Consider the following 19,868-nt stretch of genomic DNA (forward strand, 5'->3'; position numbering starts at 1 on the left):
TTGGACTGGGTGCAACAGAAACTTACAGGCTGACTGTCTAGTTTTGTTCATAAGGTAGACTTTTTCATAGAGTTTGAGATTGTAAAATTATAAATTGGAACATACATATATGCACTGATAAGGTTTGTAACGCTTTGTACTCTTCAAAGTTCCAAGTTAGTTATGAGAGATATTGCGATTTTCAAACATACATATCGAACGCCTGTGCAAACTATTCAAAATCCTGTCACAGGAGAGTGATTTTGAATAAATTGCACGGGCGATTGATACGTACGTTTGGAAATCACAATATCTCTATTACCAGATTTCCAACTTAGCCTGAATATTAAAATGTCAAAATTAACCCCCAAAATACAACTTTTCCCAATATAATGCAATGTTGTGATATTATTGGAAAATACATCGTACCCAAAGAAAATATATTTGTGATAAATAGCTTCTCAGAAGTCCTGTGTGTCAAGTGTATGAACAACTGATCATTGTAAGGCACCAGAAACAAATTTGTTCGATCTTTGGATCGACCGCTGATGCTGCTTCGATGCTTGTTATTAATGAACTATTAACTAATTAATTAGAATTAAGGCTAAATTGATATTGGTGAATATCAGTACAGGCAAAAATTACTATGTTATCACAATTAACAATAGTAAATTAATTGATTTCATAAATAATAAGGATTGACCAAGCATCGATGGTCGATCGAAAGATCAAACTAATTTGTTTCTAGTGCCTAACATGTGTGGAATAAAATTTGTATTAACATTGTTAATGATACTATTCCCATTGAATCAGATGCAGTACCTGAGAAAATTGAAGTTGAAGTACAGACAAACGACCCAGACGTAGCGCCCTCAGACGACACCAAAGAACCAGATCCAGGCTCGCCTACCACACAGCTAAAGAAGTGTCTCCATGAACGAGAAGCCATCATCATGCTACTGCAAGCAGAGGTTGACAGGCAGGCCAATGAGCTGAATTATCTGAGGAGTGGCGATCCAACAGGTGCCTTCAGGAGAGCAAAGAGCTTCTCTGCCAGGGACAGGAAGACTTTTGTATGTGTTACTTTAATTTGTTATACTTATTTATGACATGTTTTGTTTGCATACAGTGGCGTAGCATGAGTCAACAATAGAGGTTATCCACGTTACTCATGTGTGACTTCTAACAAAAGGCGCTGGTTCCCGTAGTATTCCTCATTAAAACCAATTCAATGCACAACCTTAGGAGTTACCTGCATGACTTTGGCGGGCTATTTTGAAATAGTCATGGTTGCACATGCAGGTACTTTTTTTGAAAATCCTGAACAAGGTATAGCAGTCCCTGATAGGATATGCAGCTTATAGAACACGGATGACCTCTATTGGGGGCACTGAGCTTGATTGAGGGGCAGTTTTTTCTGCAATTTTTAATGGGACTTTTCCAAATTTTAACTTTGATTGGGTCAGTTTTGCCCACATGACCCTACACCACTGTCGACTTGAACTAGAAACCAATAAGTATGTGTATGTAGCCGATACAATAAAATGGGAGCACTTGTATGGTATGCCACTCCTGTCTGATATTATTTGATTGTGATAAGAATTGTGCATATGGTTTCTGCCTGTTACTCAAAGAGGAATATGTGATTAGTTTTGGTGTATTTTTGCATATTTTGTTAATGGTTATGGTCCAGCACAGGTCTAAATGCCAATCGTAAAGAATTTTATGCATTAATTGGCATTAACGAAACATAATTTTCTCTCAAACTGAACCTATTCAGTTCTTAGCAACAGCTTTGAGGGCTGAATAAGGTGCCTGATACCTCTGATTGGGAAAACAATAGATTTTGATTTTGACTACTGGACCTTTAAGTCATGATGGTGGCTTGGGCTCACAAATTCCCACTAGAGTTTCTTGATAGAACGGAAGAAACATGGTCCTTAAAATTGTTATAAATCACCCAATAAATCTCATCTGTGGTATAATTTTATGATGAACACTAGAAATGAAAGCAGGACCAATTCAAGTTTTAATAGCCAAAATCATGCTAATTTCCACTCTGTTTAATGTTGAACTTAGCCTGGTCTATCTTGCCTTAGAAATGAAACACAATTACTAGAGAGGGCCTGAAAATATTTCCCATTTACTGGTGAGCGATCTTGCAAGTATTGTTTGTAAGGCACCAGAAACAGATTTGTTCAATCTTTGGATCGGCTGTCGATGCTGCTCCGATGCTTGTTATTAGTGACTAATTAATCAGAATTAATTCTAAATGTATACTTTTCAATATCAATACAGGCAAAGATTTATATGTTATCACAATTAATAATGGTCAATTAATTGAGTTCATAAATATTAAGGATCGATCAAGCATCAATGGTTTCTATTTGTTTCTATTGCCTAAGTAGGACTCAGTTGAAAAATACTAAACCATTGTTATTTTGTATGTTATTTTACAGGACATGAGAGCCATGCGTGTGGTTGACATTCATCTGGACAAGTCTGACAAGCTAGAAGACCTTGCAGAGAAAGCTGATGAAATGCCAGAATTGCCTACAAAACGACTCGATGAATTTGCTGTGACTCTACGAGAGAAGAGTGACACTTTGTCATCAAGGTCTAGTCAAGACTCTAAACGTGAATCTCTTATGTCTGTAATGAGCAGTAGTACTACGCAGTCACTTGAAACGCTGCATATATCAGGTATGGCTTAGACTAGATGTGAATCTCTTATGTCTGTAATGAGCAGTAGTACTTTGCAGGTACTTTAAATGCTGCAAATCTGATATGTCTGTATAGAGGACAATTTTGTTGGAGCACTCAATAGGGTTTGATAATAATGTATGGAATAATGAAACCTGAATTTTCTTCATGTACCCATTGTATTTATTTGAAATATTCAACTTATATTGTTGGAGAGAGTGGGTATTGCCAGTAGTTTGCTTTACAGTTATAGATATTGGAGGAATGAACTGCAAAGTATGCAAGGTTATTCAATTGTGTATGTGTACAGAACTGACTTAATTTATAGTGATTTACTGATTCGTACTCATCACATTTTACATTCAATTAAGTTAGGTGCTTGACCTCACAATGGTGGTATGAGCTGTACTATGAAATACAAATAAATACAGCTGTATCCGTTTTCTGAAAATCTGAAACAGTTTAGTCTTTCATTCAAGATGGTTTCTAATCCAAAACATGCAGTCTCTGTTGACTATTTCCCTATTCCCCATAACACATCACAACTGGTTTGAAACTATGATATGTCACTCTACTACACATGCTGCAGTATTCCTGCAAGTATGTGTCATGACATTGTATGACATAGTTTCGATCCATCAAGATGCATTACAGAAGCAGGCAACATGCTCATTGAAGTAAGCAACTTTTTGTTTTTGCCGTTGTGTCTCGGCTAGTTCAATTAAAATATATTCTTGACACATTTATAAATGATAACTAGTGTATTTATTGATATTTTGAAATGAATTTACATAATTAGGGAATATTTGATTACATTTACAAGAAAGTTACAAGGACTAACAGAGCTACATGATATGCATTCCCAAATGCTCCTTCTTTTAGGTTTAGCAGATATGTCACTATAAAGCTGCATTTTACTTGATTGTTTTTGCAGAAAAGCGAATGCTCTTTGCGAAAATGGTGTTGTTTTTGTACATTCACTTGTCTGCAGAAGCAATTAAGTAAAAATTTAGCTTTAATGCATGACAAAGGAAAGCAGTATGCATTGACCTTCCCACATTGAGTAGAAAAAAACAAAGCAGTAATAACAAAACATTGGCCTTTTATTACTCTTGGCCCAAGCTTGAAATAAGCTGTTCCAGTGGAAATCCATACAGCCCCAATGGAAGACATGACCTTAATCTCCCACACAGGGAGTGTAGATTTCAAATGGATTCACCCATTCAGGTATCCCCATTTGAAATTCACACTCCCTGTGTGGAAGATTAAGGTCATGTCTTTCATCTGGTATATGGATTTCAACTGGAATAGCCCATTGCTTAGCCTTAGAAGGAACACTGCTTCCAATAGTTTTTTTCCAGACATGTTTGATTATTATGTTATCTAAAATTAATTTCTAATTTTATCCATCAGCTGAAGACATCCGTATGGAGGAATCTGGAGGTTCTGAGGCATCTGACAAACCAAGGTCTCTCAGAAGTCAAGCATCGGATGCAAGCTCTTTAGAGACAAAATCTGAACCCATCAGAAAAATGTCTTTGGAAAGGAAAAATGAAAGAGAATCATCACCTGAATCGGCAACAAGTCTGCTGCGTAAGCGATGCAACAGGGACAACATTGAAATCTTGCCAAGTAAACGAGATTTATCATCCAAAATGGACGTCAAATCTGATGATACTAAAGAAAAAGAGAATAATATGCCACCTTCCCCATCCAGACTCAACAAAGTATCTCCTCAGATTGAGTTAGTTAAACTGGCTAAGAGACCAGAGAGTCAGTCTGCGGAGAACAGTCCAAAGAGTCCACGAAGACTTGTGAATGTGAACCATTCCCCGCTATCAGGCAGTCCTATACATGCTGCCAAGAAGTGGGACACTGTTTTGGATGCTAATAAAGGTTCCTCAGAAAGTTTGGGATCTAAAGACGGCAAGTCCTTAGTTCAAGAGAGAAAAGAAATGTTTGCTATCAGAGGTCGTTTGGAGAAATCAGCATCTCTGGATTCATCACAAATCACAGGACCACACTCACGAGGTAGGGAAGTGGTTAGCGCCAAACGAAAACTGTCTACAGATTCAACAAGTAGTAGCCCACAAAGACGCGCTGTAAGCCAGTGGGTCGATAAATACGACCCAGTATTGTCAAAATCTAAGAAACCGGAAGACAAATCTGTGAATAATTTGCGTAAGAAATTTACCACTATGGAATATGGCAGTGCACCTAATGTATCTGAAGTAGGCCATCAAAGTTTGAAAGATAAATACACCCCAAGGGGTCGTAGGGAGGTGCCAAAACAAGGGTGTGTACGACAACTCAGTCAAGCGTTCTCAATGGTATCATTGATGGAAGGTGAGCAACAACGAAGAGGGAGTCAATCATCCAGCGTGAAATCATCACCAAGAAGTCTATCCCCAGCTTCATCAACCAATTCATTAATTGCAAGTCAGATCAAGAAGCTTCAAGATAAAGTAACGACTGGAAGTTCATCTGATGTGTCATCGTCAAGGAGACAATCAGTAGATGTAAGCAAAGCAAGTACTAGAGAGAATTCACCTGCTCCAGGATCCCCTCTGGTTGGGAGGCGCGAGTACAGACAATCTCTGCCTAATATTGCCGCTGTTAGGGCAAAGTTTGACAAAGCAGATGACAAAAGTGATGATAAATCTGATGATAAAGTAACTGATAAACCTGCAGACAAGAGTGCTGTTGACAGCACAACTGTCAGCAAGGACACTACGGCGAAGTCTGACCATAAACCTGTACGAGCCAGAACTGCTCCTGCAAATAGAATCACTTACAAAGTGTCAGTTGTTAACGATGACAAAGATAAGTCTACAGTGCCTTCTACCAAGGACACTAAATCAGAAACATCAGTGCGAGTCAGATCACCACGACTCGTTGCGGTGATTGAATCGCCTCCTGAAAAGGAAGAGGAGGAAGGTACTGTGACATTCACGCTGAAACCGACAAGGGGTCGTAAGGTCAACTCATCTCCGCAGCGAACTGGTAAGGACACAAAAAGTAACAGTAACACTGGAAATGTTCGCAGGAAAACCCAAATGTTCACAGCAACAGTTGAAGAAACAACTACAGTGGTCAAGAAACCAAAAGCAGAAGCGAAGAAAGAAGTAAGCAAAACAGTCACAGTAGAAGTTCAGGCTGTGTCGCTCAAAGCAGGCTCACCCAAAGCTTCATCAGGGGCTCCTACCAAGGTGGTGGTAACCGCATCGTCGTCAGTGCGACCTAAACAAACAAGCACCACAACCAAGTCATCAGATAATAAAAGTAATGTAAGGGAAGAAACTGCAGCTGCAAGGGCAAGGAGGAGAAGACGGGAACAAGCTACTAGTTCTCAATCTCCATCAGCGGAGGGTGGCAAAACTCTTAGTACGCCATCCAGTCATGTGCAATCTACAGGGAAGAGTCCTGATCGGAGGGGCAGAAGAAGTAGAAACAGGAGAGATCTTAAAAGTCCTGAAATTGATAGTAAGAAACAAGATGGTGAAAAGCAAGAGAAACAAGATCGGCCTAGTGCAAGGGGTGCTAGACGAGAGAGGAGGGAAACCAATACAAAAACGGAGCTGACAGAAGCTCAAAGGAAAGAAGCCATCTTGGCACGTAGGGAAAGGAGGGAGGCGAGGGAAGCTAGAGAAGCAGCTAAAGTGGAAAGAAAAGACTCTAAGAAAGAAAAGTCTGCTGAAAACTTGGAGAGGAAAGACAGTAAAAGTACCAAAGGGGATAAAAAGGTTGGACATGTGGAGAGGAAAGATTCTACCAAATCAAAACGTGAAAGTGTTAAACTTGATAGAAAAGATTCTAAAACAAAGAAAGATGTACGATTACAGAGAACTGAATCAGATTTGAAAAATGAAAAGAAAGACAGTGATTCACCTTTGCGTTCTCGCAGGAGACGAAGGAGGAAGAGAGAGGAACTTGGCACTCCAAGTGCGGAGCTTGACTCCACGTCTGAGGGTGCATCTGGTAACAGTGAATTTGGCGATAGCACATCCCAAGGAAGTGACTATCCCGATTTATTAGCAAACACAAGAAGGAAAAAGGATGGTTCGACCAGGAGTGACTCTAGATCTTCCCGATGTGCAAGAGCTGTTGTAGCTCATTCAGCTCTCAAAGGAGCGGAAGCTTTAATAGGAACACAGCTACCACACGCATCGGAAGAGGATCCTAATGAGAGAAAATCTCGCAAAGATAAAGCAAGTAGAAGAGGGCGTGCCATTAACAGAGCAGATCGCATTTCAAGACTTGATCTGTTCAGACGGGCACGCTCAGTGGACAGCTCCAAAGTGACCAAAGATCGTTCACCCAGCAACGAGCGTGGCAAAAGTGATAGGGCACAGTCTGTTGACAGGACCTCGAAGAGAGAAAGCAGCATGGACCGGCAGAAGGGAGGAGACGGCAAGAATTGGTTGTCAAAAAGGACGGGATCAATAACTAATTTTCTGAGGGCTTCAAAGTGAGTAACTTTTATCCTTTGTCTCCTTACTATTGTTTCATGCAAATTAGTGATGCATAACAATATTTGTTCTGTTTTTTGCTGTTTTGAAGATTTGCCATAGGCATAGCTTATATTTTTGCAAGTTAGTATTACCAATGCAATTAGGTGTTGTGCAACACCAGATGTTGTTTATCGTATGCGTAGCTTGTATGTCTGTTTGGAGGCACCAGGTGGAGTTTCTTTGATATGCAAACAGTGGCAGCACCAGAAAGTTTGTTCTGACTGGGAGGCATTTGCCCCCTGGCGGTACCACTGTATGCAAATGAATGTCCAAAAAAATTCCACCCGCTTTTACGATAGTTGGATATACTTGTAGTAATAGTACTAACTATTGGGACACACTTCATTCTTATGACAATGGTTTATGTGAACCGGAAAGAATAAGCAACATGAGTTCATACTCTTCTGAAATAGTTTGATGACAAAATAAGACATAGTATTGAGAATTGAAACATGCTGCAAAGATTTAAATACAAAATGGAAGTGACTTTCGGCAGTAAGCCTAGCTAGTTGCTTGCCTTGTACTTTGCTAACCAAAGCAACTGCTATATGAAATGTAGTGTGCATGTGGTGTTGTGAGTTTGCAAAATAGTTTTAATTTAGTATAATAATTTAAGACACTATCAGTGATTTCCTAAATCACAAAAATCAGAAACTGGTTCATTTAGTTTGCAAAATCAGTTGGTTTTAACATCGCTTTCTTCAAAACCCAAGTTAAATATTTGTTTTTGTTAGTAGTTAGAATCCTGTTTGTGACTCAGTTATGGTAAATAAGGAAAATGTTGCCAAAGTTGTTTTTGTGTTATGAGCTACATTACCATTCAAATTCTTATATGTTCTTAATTGTTTAGCTACCACAAAGTTTAGATTTCAAATTGGCTATCTTTTGTCATGTTTTGATGGTGCAAATCATCAAATGATGCAGATATCTTTCTTAAATTATCCTTTCGTGATATTGTCCTCATTTTTTGTCTGATCCGGTCAAATTTGTTTCAAGTTTGTTAATAGATGTTTGCAATATGCACACTGTATGGTTATGCTCTCAAAGCAATCAAAAGTTTGCTCGGTTTATATAGGCCGGAACCATGTATTGATATGGAATGGCATGCACGCAGTTGGGCGCAATGCTTACACGAGTTGTGTGTTGCGTAATACGTAGCCGGCGCACGCTTATGTTAATTTGCGCGAGCGTGAGTTGGGACTTTATTGACGCGTGCAGTAGCAAAAGCCGAATAATTTCCGCCTTATTTAAGCCGAATAAACTTTAGCATGTGACACAACCTGATCCAATCAGACCACATGTGCAATTGTAAAATGCACTCAAAGTGTTTCGTCTCAAGTTGAGACTAATGCCATGTTGGATTTTGCAGTGGCAGATTCGATTGGTGCGTTTACGCATTTGCTTCACCAGTGTCATTTGCCTTTCTACTCATGTGTATATGCCCCCACAGGATTAGGTTAGCATGTGGGATTCGAAGCTGCCACTGCAAAAATCAAAAAGGGTGTTACTCTCAACTTGAGATGAGATAGACTATAGATATGGCAGAATTTCAGCAATAATTATACGCTTGGTGCAGATTGTGACACATTTGTTCGTAAACTGCTCTTGCTGAGGAGAAATGACTGCATGTGATAAACTTTGCAGTTTGATATCCACAAAAATGAAACCATTTCAGTTTATCCTCATGAAATAGATCAGAGTGTGCATATTAATAACAAACTGTTGAAAGTTAGATTGCTTGTTTTTAGTTTGTTTTCTATAACATGCGTGGTTGTCTTTTGTGTTTTGTTTTTTTGCATGCACTAACACAGCGAAGCATTACAGGATTACTTAGACAGCTCTTGTAGTGAGGATGATGAAGATGACAGTAGCCATGGCAACAGTAACTGTAGAAATTGCTCAGATAATTGTCACCAAGACAGTGGATTCCATGAGAACACATGCAATGCACTGCACGCTGATAGCGATGATGATGATTCGGATGAGTGGTCATATGACAAGTCATGTGATAGCATGTATGATAAGCATGATGAAGTGCGCAACTTGAAAGTAACTAGCTGACTTATCATAGACTGCAGGTTGGTGCTTAACAAGACCAGTGGGTTGGGCTGTTCCATTTAAAATCCACACTACCCCTGTGGAAGAATTAGCTAGTCTTTCACAGAGGGAGTTTGAGTTTCAAATAGAATAGACAGTTGGGTAACTTCCATTTGAAATACTCACTCCAGTTGTGGAAGATAAGGTAAAGCCATAATACAGAGGGAGTATGGGTTTCAAAATGATTAACCCTGATGAATTACATTTGAAAAACATGCTCCCCTTTGGATGATATTTCCAAAATTCTTCCACAAGGGTAGTGTGGATTTTATATGGAATAGCCATTACCATATGAAGAGTTCAGATACAAAACAAGATAAATGCCAATCAGGATATTGGTGTTCATTGTGGCTCCTTAAAAACTGATATGCTGTAATCCATTTTGCATGGGATATATCATGCTCGACAGAGAAACAAAATTTAATAGGCTAAGTTTGCACTCAGTTAGTGATGTCATTTTTCACAGCAGGTATTGGGATGGCATTTATGTAGGGGTTCATTAATAGAACTGATATCTACTGAATATAGCACCTATATATTATACGCCCCAGTAGATAACGCATTATATATGATAACAACAAAAATATAGATTCTTAAAAAAAGTTGTGAAATAAATGTTTCTTGAATTGAATTGAAAAATGTGATTTTCCTAAGTGTTTTGTGCACAGAGGAGTAAGATAAGACAGAGCGCGTACCACCAGTCAAAGTCCCCATGTATTGTATGCTACCAGTTCTCGCATATTCATGAGGGCCGATTGTTCGACCGTGCTGTGTCTAACAATCACGCCAGCGCTGCGTGCCCACGCATATACGCGATAGAGCGTTGCATGCTTTCGCGATTACGCAATAGACCATGAAAATACGCTGGTAATTGCGTAGCAGTCTCGCCTGTCGCATTTCATGGAACAATCGGCCCTCATTATCGGATGAGGCGGAGACTTTGACTGGTGGTACGCGCTCTGTCTTATCTTACTCCTCTGTGGTTTTGTGTACCTGCGATACTCACATGCACGCAAAAACCACTATCTTCTGAAGACATGAACATGTTTTGCACCTGAATCTCCATATGCAAGGATCCAATGTATGAAATAGGAGAAAAGATTTTTTTTAAAATCCCCTGTTTGCATGTTGTCCACACAGGTGAAAATAATCTTCCTCCAGTTGTTTTAGTGTGTGCCTAATAATGTTACAAAGCTTTCTGCATGTATTATGCCATTTTGGAGGTATTGCACAACTGCACTGTACTATGTACATGCAAACCTTAGTATTGCACCTTATTCTGAGATGCCATATATATAGCAAAATGCAGGAAATGAAGTAGAAATGACAGAAAAATTTGTTGTTGCTGTAGAAAACGGAAAATCCTTAATTTTAAAGTGAATGATAAAAAAATACATTTTTCTTCCCTGAATAAAAATGACTTTTTCAGTTTTTATAATCCATACATTCTCTAACATGACCTTAATCTCCCACACATGGAGTGTAGATTTCAAATAGAGGTACCCATTCAGGTAACCCTATCTAAATTTCATACCCCCTGTGTAAGCGATATAAGTCGTGTCTTCCATAGGGGGTATATGTATTCCAACTGGAATAGCCCAGTAATGATGCAGTTATTTTATTGCAGACTTTTTAATTTAAACTTTGTGTCTTAGTTAATTAGTAGAATAATACCATCTACACCAGGTACAAAAAGAAACTTTTTGTGCCTTGGCTTTTTGTGCCTTGGACTCATTTTGTTCACTGGACTCATTTGACACCCGTGAAAATTGAGCAAGAATTGGCCAAGATATGGGCCTCCAAACCCTCAAACCCCAAAATGAAAAGTTGCAATTTTAATGATTCAATTCTGCCTGTTACATTGTGTGCTTTATTGATTGGCCCGTGGTACTTGTGTGCAATACAACGATGCATTCCCAATGAAAATTGTCGAAATTGCATTTTAGGGTTTGAGGTTTTCGAGGCGCATATCTTCGTCAATTCTTGTTCGATTTTCACGAACAGGGTGTCAAATGAGTCCAATGAACAAAATGTATATTTCAGAATAATCCAAAATTATCAGGTTATTGAACAGCAAAGATGACTACAACAGGCGAGTTACTTTTTGTGCCTGGTAGTGGTGTAGTTGAAACACATTTCCATGTTTTTTCTTTAACAAAAGTAACATTTAATATTTGATTTTTTCCTCTGCAGGGTATAACCCATCCCCTTATGAAGCATTCATTTAAGGAGTTGTGACATTAACCGGTGGAATATATTTATCATCTAAAGTAATCAAGATCTTCGTTGTTGGGCATCTTGCAAGTGCTGAATGTTTCCATTCCAAATTCAATAATCCGGCAGATGGAGAACAAAAGTGTGTGTCAGTATTGATTAGACTTAACCCCATGAGAACTACCTGCCGATTGGCCAAAAAGAAGTTTTCATTATCAATTGGCCCAATCAGCAACATTGTTAGAATAATTTCACCACGCAAAAAAATGGGGTGAATTATTTGCAAAGCTCCATTATGATTGGTGATTAAAGTTAAAATATCATGTAATTGACCAATCAGAGGCAATGTTGGATCGGCAGGTAGTGCTCAGGGGGTTAATCCTTTGTGATCTACCAACTTTGCTCACATGTCGTTGGGTTTCGCTTGTAAGAGGTGACTGAAAAAGGAGGCGTTCCATAAGTGATGGACATGAGAGACTATGTGTGTGACTTTTGCTGCAGACTTGTGTTACTTCCGACATGCCCTTTGTATCTGTTCACACCATTGTGACAAAGTGCATGCTGCATGTTCTTAAATATGTGTCACATTTCAGATGCCAATGAACCCAATGGGTACTACCAATCAGCCTTTAAGGGCCATTTTGATTGGTTATTACAAAGAGGGTGATATCATGTTGAGCCAGTCAGAGAAGTGGTAAGAAAACAAATTGGAACACAAGATTAAGCTTGAAATTCCCAAAAGATCTAATAGCTCTATTTTGATTGGTTACCCAGATGATTATATTATGTAATTAACCAATCAGATGCACTGTAAGAAAGGTAGTAGTGCTCATGGGGTTCAAAGGTTAATGATATGGACACAAACATACAGAAGCAAGTCCCCAAGATTTAAATGGGATCCACAGAATGATTCAGAAATGTACCATTTTATTGTAGTGTTAAAGCAGGTAATTTTTGTCATTTTTAACTAAATTGTAGGCAATTTTGCAATTTATTTTTGGTTTTAACTTGTTTTAAACACTTTTTAAACATATAACTCGCAAGCATTTTCTGCTTGTTTACTATGCATCTCATCATTCAGATTTACTTATTATATATATGACATGCTGAAATGACGGAGGCTGGAACCACAGATCCTTTGTGTAGAGGGCATGTGCTGGAACATTATAGAAGAGAATTCTCTCAAAAAGTATCATTGATGCTTTTAGTTTTGATATTATAGCCTCCTATTTGTATTTTAAGTACATTTTGTACTACATATATTTAACCCATCTCAGAAAAGAGTATGTATTCATCAGTTATATATTTATATATTTTTGTTAAGTAAAAATCCTTGACAGGGTGCTCATAGTAATGCCTAACTGGAAGGACTGTGCAGTATATAAATACCAATGCTATGTGAATTAGTTGTGTAGAACTCATATCATCACACAGTAAATATAGTATAATCATCAAGCTACTAATTTCTATTAGTAGCGTGATGGTATAATCTTTTAAATGTAATAATTGTTTCTTTGTCCAGAGAGGCCAAAGGACATATTGGTGTGTATATACAAGAAGGCCTATATTTAATATGTCAATTGTCAATCAACAAATACCAAAAATATACTCCGTGATTTATAAGTGAAGGTAAAGTCATGTTCATCATTTAAGAGAAACATGATTAATTGTTTCATGTTTTTAATAACTTTTCCCTGAGTTTGAGTAAATCCAAATTCCAGGCATTGTAATTTTGTAGTTTGGCCAGTAACTTTGTGAAACTACCAATGACCTGACCTAACTGAATAGATTCATCAGGTTTGTAGGTAAACAGACGGAATAATTGTGACGTGTCATGTCAAAAAGAGACACTTTTTGGCAGGATCATAAATGGAGAAATAGCCAAAAACCTGCCCGGGGGTGATTTTTTCACAATTTGGGTTTGTTGCCAATTTGTGATGTTATTAATGTTAAAAATATTGTCTGATAGTCTCAAACCGGAATATAACTGGCATCTTGTATTTTTTGAGACATTTTTCAAGGTAATTCCTATTCTCAACATTATCAAAAATATTTTTGAAGGACGATATCTCAATTTCCAATTGTATAATACCATAACTTACGAACTCAATATCTTCGCTTAGGAATGTCCAATTTTATTGGGGAAAATGGCATTGTGGAGCAAAATATCTCTTTATTTAAGATATGTAAAAACCTCAAAATTGATAACCTGCCCAAAAGTGTCTCCTTTTGACATGACATGTCACAATTGTACACAGAATTTGAATTTGAAGGTTGACAGTTTCATCTATCATGATCGATAGACATCTTCAGAATGATGACCAGACCTGACTTAGTCTGTATGCCTTCCTTGAGGCAGTAATTTAGATATACTTTGATCATCTCGTAATCGACGGGCCTTATAACATCGCGTATTAATATCGAAATATTTCATTTTGAGAATTTTCTTGTGACATCTCGCCAGAAGCATCACAAATTATTAATTCAAGTCGTATACTTTGTCTACATTCTTTAACCATGTTAACACTCAAAATAAAGACCAGTCAAGTCAGCAAATAGCGCTCTTAATGTGGGTATACTTTTCGGCGTAGTAGCCTAACATTTCTCGCCTATTACGAGCTGATCAAACTATATATAGGCCTAGTGGTTTGTATTGTATCTCTAAACGTAATGATGATAAGTAAAAGTATGCATTTTCAGAAAGGCAATGACTTAAATCCAACTAGCATAACAGATTCCTGCAAAAATTAGCAGGTTTTTAGAAAATCATAAAATTTGATTTTACTTTACTGCTTCGAGGAAGGCAAACCTACTATATTTTGGTCTTCTTGTGCCAGTCCTTGTGTATTTGGTATCCATATCTTGATGAATAACAATCAAAACAATGTCTGGTTATTTGTGAATCAGTTCATAAATCAAATTTAGGTATGATCACTGTTTATTTCATTCACTTTGCTGCTTGTATAAATAGGTTCATGCTCTAAATTCTATTTTTGAACAACTAAATCAACATTGTCATGTGTCGCTTGATGATCTGTTGATTTTGAATCTCCCCATGATCAGAGTTAAATTCTACATTTTTGTATAATAATGGGTGCCTCTTAATAATAGTTAGTCATACATTTGCATTTGTCCTCAATGTTCACAAATAGCAATATTAAGCAAATATGTATTGTTTGTGGAGGTTCTTTAGAACTCAAAATGTTTTTCAAGTAGTTGACAACTTAATAGTTCAGAGTCAAAATGTGGATGTAATTTACTCTGTAGAGTGTCTGCTAGACTACATTGTGCACATATTATACATTTACTACAGTCAAAACGATCTAGAAACAAATCACTGTGGTAGCGAATTGTTCAAATGATATACCTGTGATTCAGTCGTTAGTTATGACAACTGATTTGCATCACTTCCAAGTGGACATAACTGGTATCAATTAACTATGGGCTTGCTCTGCTCGATATATCAACAGTCAAAGCCCCCATGCATTGTATGCTGTGAATTCTTGCATATTCATGAGGGCTGATTGTTCCATTGTGCTGTGTCTAACAATCACGCTAGCATTGTGTGCCTTCGCATATATGTGATGGAGCTTCACATGTCTTCGCATTAACGTGATAGACTGTAAAAATACATGGTATTAAAGTGCATAGCAACTTCACCTGTCGCATTTCCTGGAACAATCGGCCCTCATTATCGGGTGATGCTGAGACTTTGACTGCTTGCACACGGTCTGTTATCCTTTTCGTCCATGGATATATCACTTTTCCAATAGAGCAACCAGATGTAGACACGAAATATGGCACCAAAAAGACTATGCTTGTAACAACGGCTTATAGTATGATATTGTCGTTGGGTAGGAAAAACCTCCTATGTGCTTGTGGCCCCTGAACATGTTTAAAAGAAAACTGTCAATAGATAACATAGGAAGATTTGCTTTAAACATGTTCAAGGGCCAATGACACAATATTTCCAGTTTCTTGCCAGGTGGCTATACACCAAACTTTTTTGATCAATTTAATTTCTGTAAAAATTGTAGGAACCTGCCCAATTTTGATATAAAAGCGGATCGATTGAGACCATATTTATTGGTTGAGCTATGAGTTTTAAAATATTGGATGAGACGTAGTAGAGTCCAATATTTTAAAACTCATAGCTCGACCAATAAATATTGGGCGTAAAGCATCCAATTTTATCATTATTATGTTTTGGATTCAATATTTTTACACACTTGGATTCAACAAAACATAATAATAACTGAACATGTCATGTCAGTGGTGCTTTAAGCACCAGTTACAGAAATTGTCAAAGAAAATCTAGAAATGTAGGTGTTGAAGAACTGCTTCAGATTATTTTTACATTTCTCAGGGGTGTGAAATCTCTTCTTTTAAGCTGAATTCTTCTTTTTTGGAAATTTTTTTGAGGCAAAATTTTAGCATTTTCTTTCATTTTCAGTCCATTTTGAGCATATTTCAGTGTTTTTCCTCTTTTTTCCTTTTTTTTGAACAAAGTTCCTCTTTTTTCAATGGAGGTCACTCACACCCCTGATTTTTAAAGAGATGTTGTATGTGTATTATTGTTGTATGTAAACTGAATAGTTTGCATGAAACATTTGTAAAGGTAAACCCATAAGCTCAATTGTTTCCTGTCAGGCTTACACATTTCATGTGTTTGAAAGTTTTTAAACCTGTATTTTTGGCAAATTGAAAAAAGTTTGCAACAACTATCAGTACTGATGTTATTTTGGCACGTTTTGTAACAGAAGCATTTATATTGTTATCAAGATGGAATAAACTTGTATGATACTCACAGGAAACAAATTGAGTTTATTGTTCTAAAAGATTGGGGTTGAAGTTCTACTGTGATGAGTAATTTAGTATTGACGAATGATATGGAGAATGAGCTAAATTAAATAGATCATTGGTAGGAACTATTTGCTGATATACACCAGGCACATAAAGAAACTCGTCAGTTATATTCATCCTTGCTGTTCAATATATAACTTGATAATTTGGATTATTCTGAAATATACGTTTTGTTAATTGGACTTTTCTTTCTCATTTGACACCCTGTTTGTGAACATTGAGCAAGAATTGATCAAAATATGCGCCTCCAAACTCTCAAACCCCAAAATGAAAAGTTGCAATTGTACCTGTTACACTGTGTGCTTTATTGATTGGCCTGTGGTGCTTGTGTGCAATACAACGGTGTGTTCCCATTGAAAATCGTTGAAAATGCGACTTTTGATTTTGGGGTTTGAGGCTTTGGAGGCGCATATCTTGATCAATTCTTGTTCGTTCTTCACAAACAGGGTGTCAAATGAGAAAGCAAAGTCCAATTAACAAAATGTATATTTCAGAATAATCCAAAATTATAAAGTTATAGAACAGCAAGGTTTAATATAACTGACAAGTTTCTTTTTGTGCCTGGTGTATATTATATTGCCAATTACAACCAGTATCAGCATTTGTATGCACTGTATGCTGATAATATGTTTGTGAAATATAGAAGGAGGGCACGGTGGCTCAGTGGATACGGCCTTGGACTCATAATCTGAGAGCTTGCTCGACGTGCGTGGGTTCGAATCCCCGTCCCGCCACCGTGTTGTGTCCTTGGGCAAGGCGCTTTGCCTCGCTTGCCTCACCCCACCCAGGTGCAATGGGAAGCTGTTAGGGGTAGTCACAGTCGTTGTACTGATGAACCCTGCGCCATTTGTAGGCTGCAAACATGGTTCCGGCATAATGATGGCCGAATAAATGTAAAGCGCTTTGAGGCTGTTTACGGCATAAAGCGCTATATAAATATCTACATTTATTTATTTATTTAAGGAGGGTCCCAATTGGATTATATCATGAAATATCGACACCCAATTCCATGAATAAGTATTGTAACTTCTGGTTCTTTTAATGGGAGAAACAGGGTCCGCAAATTGATAAATCTCACAGAACATGTTGAACTGTTCCAACTGGCTCTGCACTCGCTGAAGTACAAATGTAGCTAACAGTAGGTGGAGAGCCAGTTGAACACATGTCTATATTGTTAGGAGAAGAGTTGCGTGTGACTAGGCACAGTAGATTTGTGTGATTTTTCTTGGACCTGACCAATAGGTTTCATGTGTGAATGTAGTCATCCATAAATTCAAGCGCACATAGACAGCAAAAATAGGTATGTATGCAATCAATACCAATGGGCTATTCCAGTTGAAATCCCTACACCCCCTATGGAAGACATGACCTCAATATTCCACACAGGGAGTGTGCATTTCAAATGGGGTTACTTGAATGGGTGACTCTGTTTGAAAATCTACACCCCCTGTTTGGGAGATTCAGGTTATGTAGGGGTGTATGGATTTCAAATCGAATAGTCCATTGTTGTTAAAAATATTAAAGATGACCAAATTTCACACATAAAACCAAATGGTCATTATCACTATGATTATGGTGAATTCCTGTGAAGAACCATTTGAAAAAACCCTCAAGGTAAACATTATATGCTAAGTCTTGCTTATTTAATTGTCACCGTACTAATGACATGTTAGCTTGTAGATAGATATAGGAGTTATCCGGGCTTTGCAATATTAGGCTGGTATATTTTAACCATGTTTGTTTACAGAGTATGGATGGTAAGGGTTTTATACAATGGACATTAAAATATTAATGTAGCAATATAATGATCACAGCATGGCATACATTTTTGGGATGGAATAATGGGCTAAACCCAGACAGTTTTTATATATTCATTGCTCTACTTTGGCATTGTACTTAACTGAACTTGCTCCTCTCCACTTAAGTTTATTAATGGGTATCTGTACATGCTGTAAAAGTAAAAACTTCCTTGTGCAACTGAAACATTGTCTGGACCCAGCACTAGTGAAATGGTTACACAACTGTTATGAGGACTGATTATTATCCAAATTGTTGTTGCACATATGATGGTCAGTTCTGAACAATGGACACAAGTTGTGATGATGAAATTGGCAGGTCTCGATTAGCAACAGTAACCTAGCATTGCTTTTAAAACCAGCAAAATGTGAAAATCACTTTGACATGATTGAAATTCCTCAAGGTGGGCAGAAGGGAAGTTGTAGCAAATTAAACACTGAAGATGTGATCCATTGAATATTACACACTCCTTATGCAAGTTATTGAAAATGTACATTTTATTTTGTTGGCTTACCTAATTTATAACCTAATCCCATTTTAAACAAAAGTAGATAAATTAGGCCTATTTAAAAACAATCTTACATTTGTGACATGATCTGGTCCATGGGGGCCAAAAGGAGGCATTTTTGACAATTGAGTTACTGTATTTATTACATTATACATACAATGGGCTATCATCTACTTAAAACACCAAGGTCTAGCATACTTGGTTCTAAAGTTATGAAGTTTTTGATGTCTATTTTCTTATGTATTTTATTGTTTTTTACTCCATATTTTTAACTTTATCTCAGTTTCAAAATTGCCGCCTTTGGCCCTCATGGACCAGATCGTGTCACATTTCAGTTATTTCTGTGTAGACCTACATGTAGTATTTGGAGTCAGATATCTTGCACTTCCCACAATACTAATACTAATTCTTCCCTGCACTGATTGGTTATTCAGTGCAGCATGGGTCAACAGTGGTGAGCAAATTATTTTAAGAAATGCATTGTGGCAAGTGTAACATATTGTTTCAGATTTGGAGCCGGTTATTATTGTAAGAAAATAAACAAGAAAAATACCATTGAATACCTCATTAGCTAACTGACAGTGTAACTGTGCAATCAGATTAGATATAAAAAGGCAGGTCAGACTCCGGCATAAATGTGCGCTTCTGGATTATTTAGGCATGTGCCCAGCCAATTTAGATTTTATGTATATGGACTATTCCAGTCGAAATCTATACACTCCCCATGTCAGACATGGCCTTAATCTCCCACACAGGGGTGTATATTTCAAATGGAGTCGCCCATTAAGGTAACCCCATTTGAAATTCACGCTGTGTGGAAGATTAAGGTCATGTCTTCAATAGGGGGTGTATGCATTTCAACTGGATTAGCCGATTGCCCCTAGTTACACACCATTTAACATTGTAACAACATTGTCACAACTTCTGTTACACTGTGACAACATTATATGACATTATATGATACTAGGGGTGTTGATTATGTGCACTAAGCACATTGTCTGGAGATGAGCCACACGGACTTTGGAATCTGACTTTCTATATGCCTAGTAATAAGTAAATTTTAGGACCCATTAATGTACCTACAAGGCTAGAGACATAGCTACCTGGCAGAGACATGCTGAGGTTGACTGTAAATGGCTGATGATGATGAATGTACCTACTTTTCATAAAAAGTGTCCAGATTGGTAAAAAAAAAT

General features: G+C 37.5%; 1 protein-coding gene across 1 annotated transcript in view; it reads left to right on the forward strand.

The window, feature by feature from the left end:
* The window catches only part of LOC140171301 (uncharacterized), a 123,174-nt gene extending 105,940 nt beyond the window's left edge, over positions 1–17,234 (forward strand). Inside the window, 5 exon segments of the mRNA XM_072194533.1 lie at positions 793–1,052; positions 2,439–2,682; positions 4,096–7,150; positions 9,005–9,271; positions 11,484–17,234. Coding sequence (XP_072050634.1) covers positions 793–1,052; positions 2,439–2,682; positions 4,096–7,150; positions 9,005–9,254 — 3,809 coding nt within the window. The 3' untranslated portion in view covers positions 9,255–9,271; positions 11,484–17,234.
* The last annotated feature ends 2,634 nt before the right edge of the window (positions 17,235–19,868 follow it).

The sequence above is a fragment of the Amphiura filiformis genome, chromosome 15 (assembly GCF_039555335.1).
Source record: "Amphiura filiformis chromosome 15, Afil_fr2py, whole genome shotgun sequence".
Taxonomy (NCBI): domain Eukaryota; kingdom Metazoa; phylum Echinodermata; class Ophiuroidea; order Amphilepidida; family Amphiuridae; genus Amphiura; species Amphiura filiformis.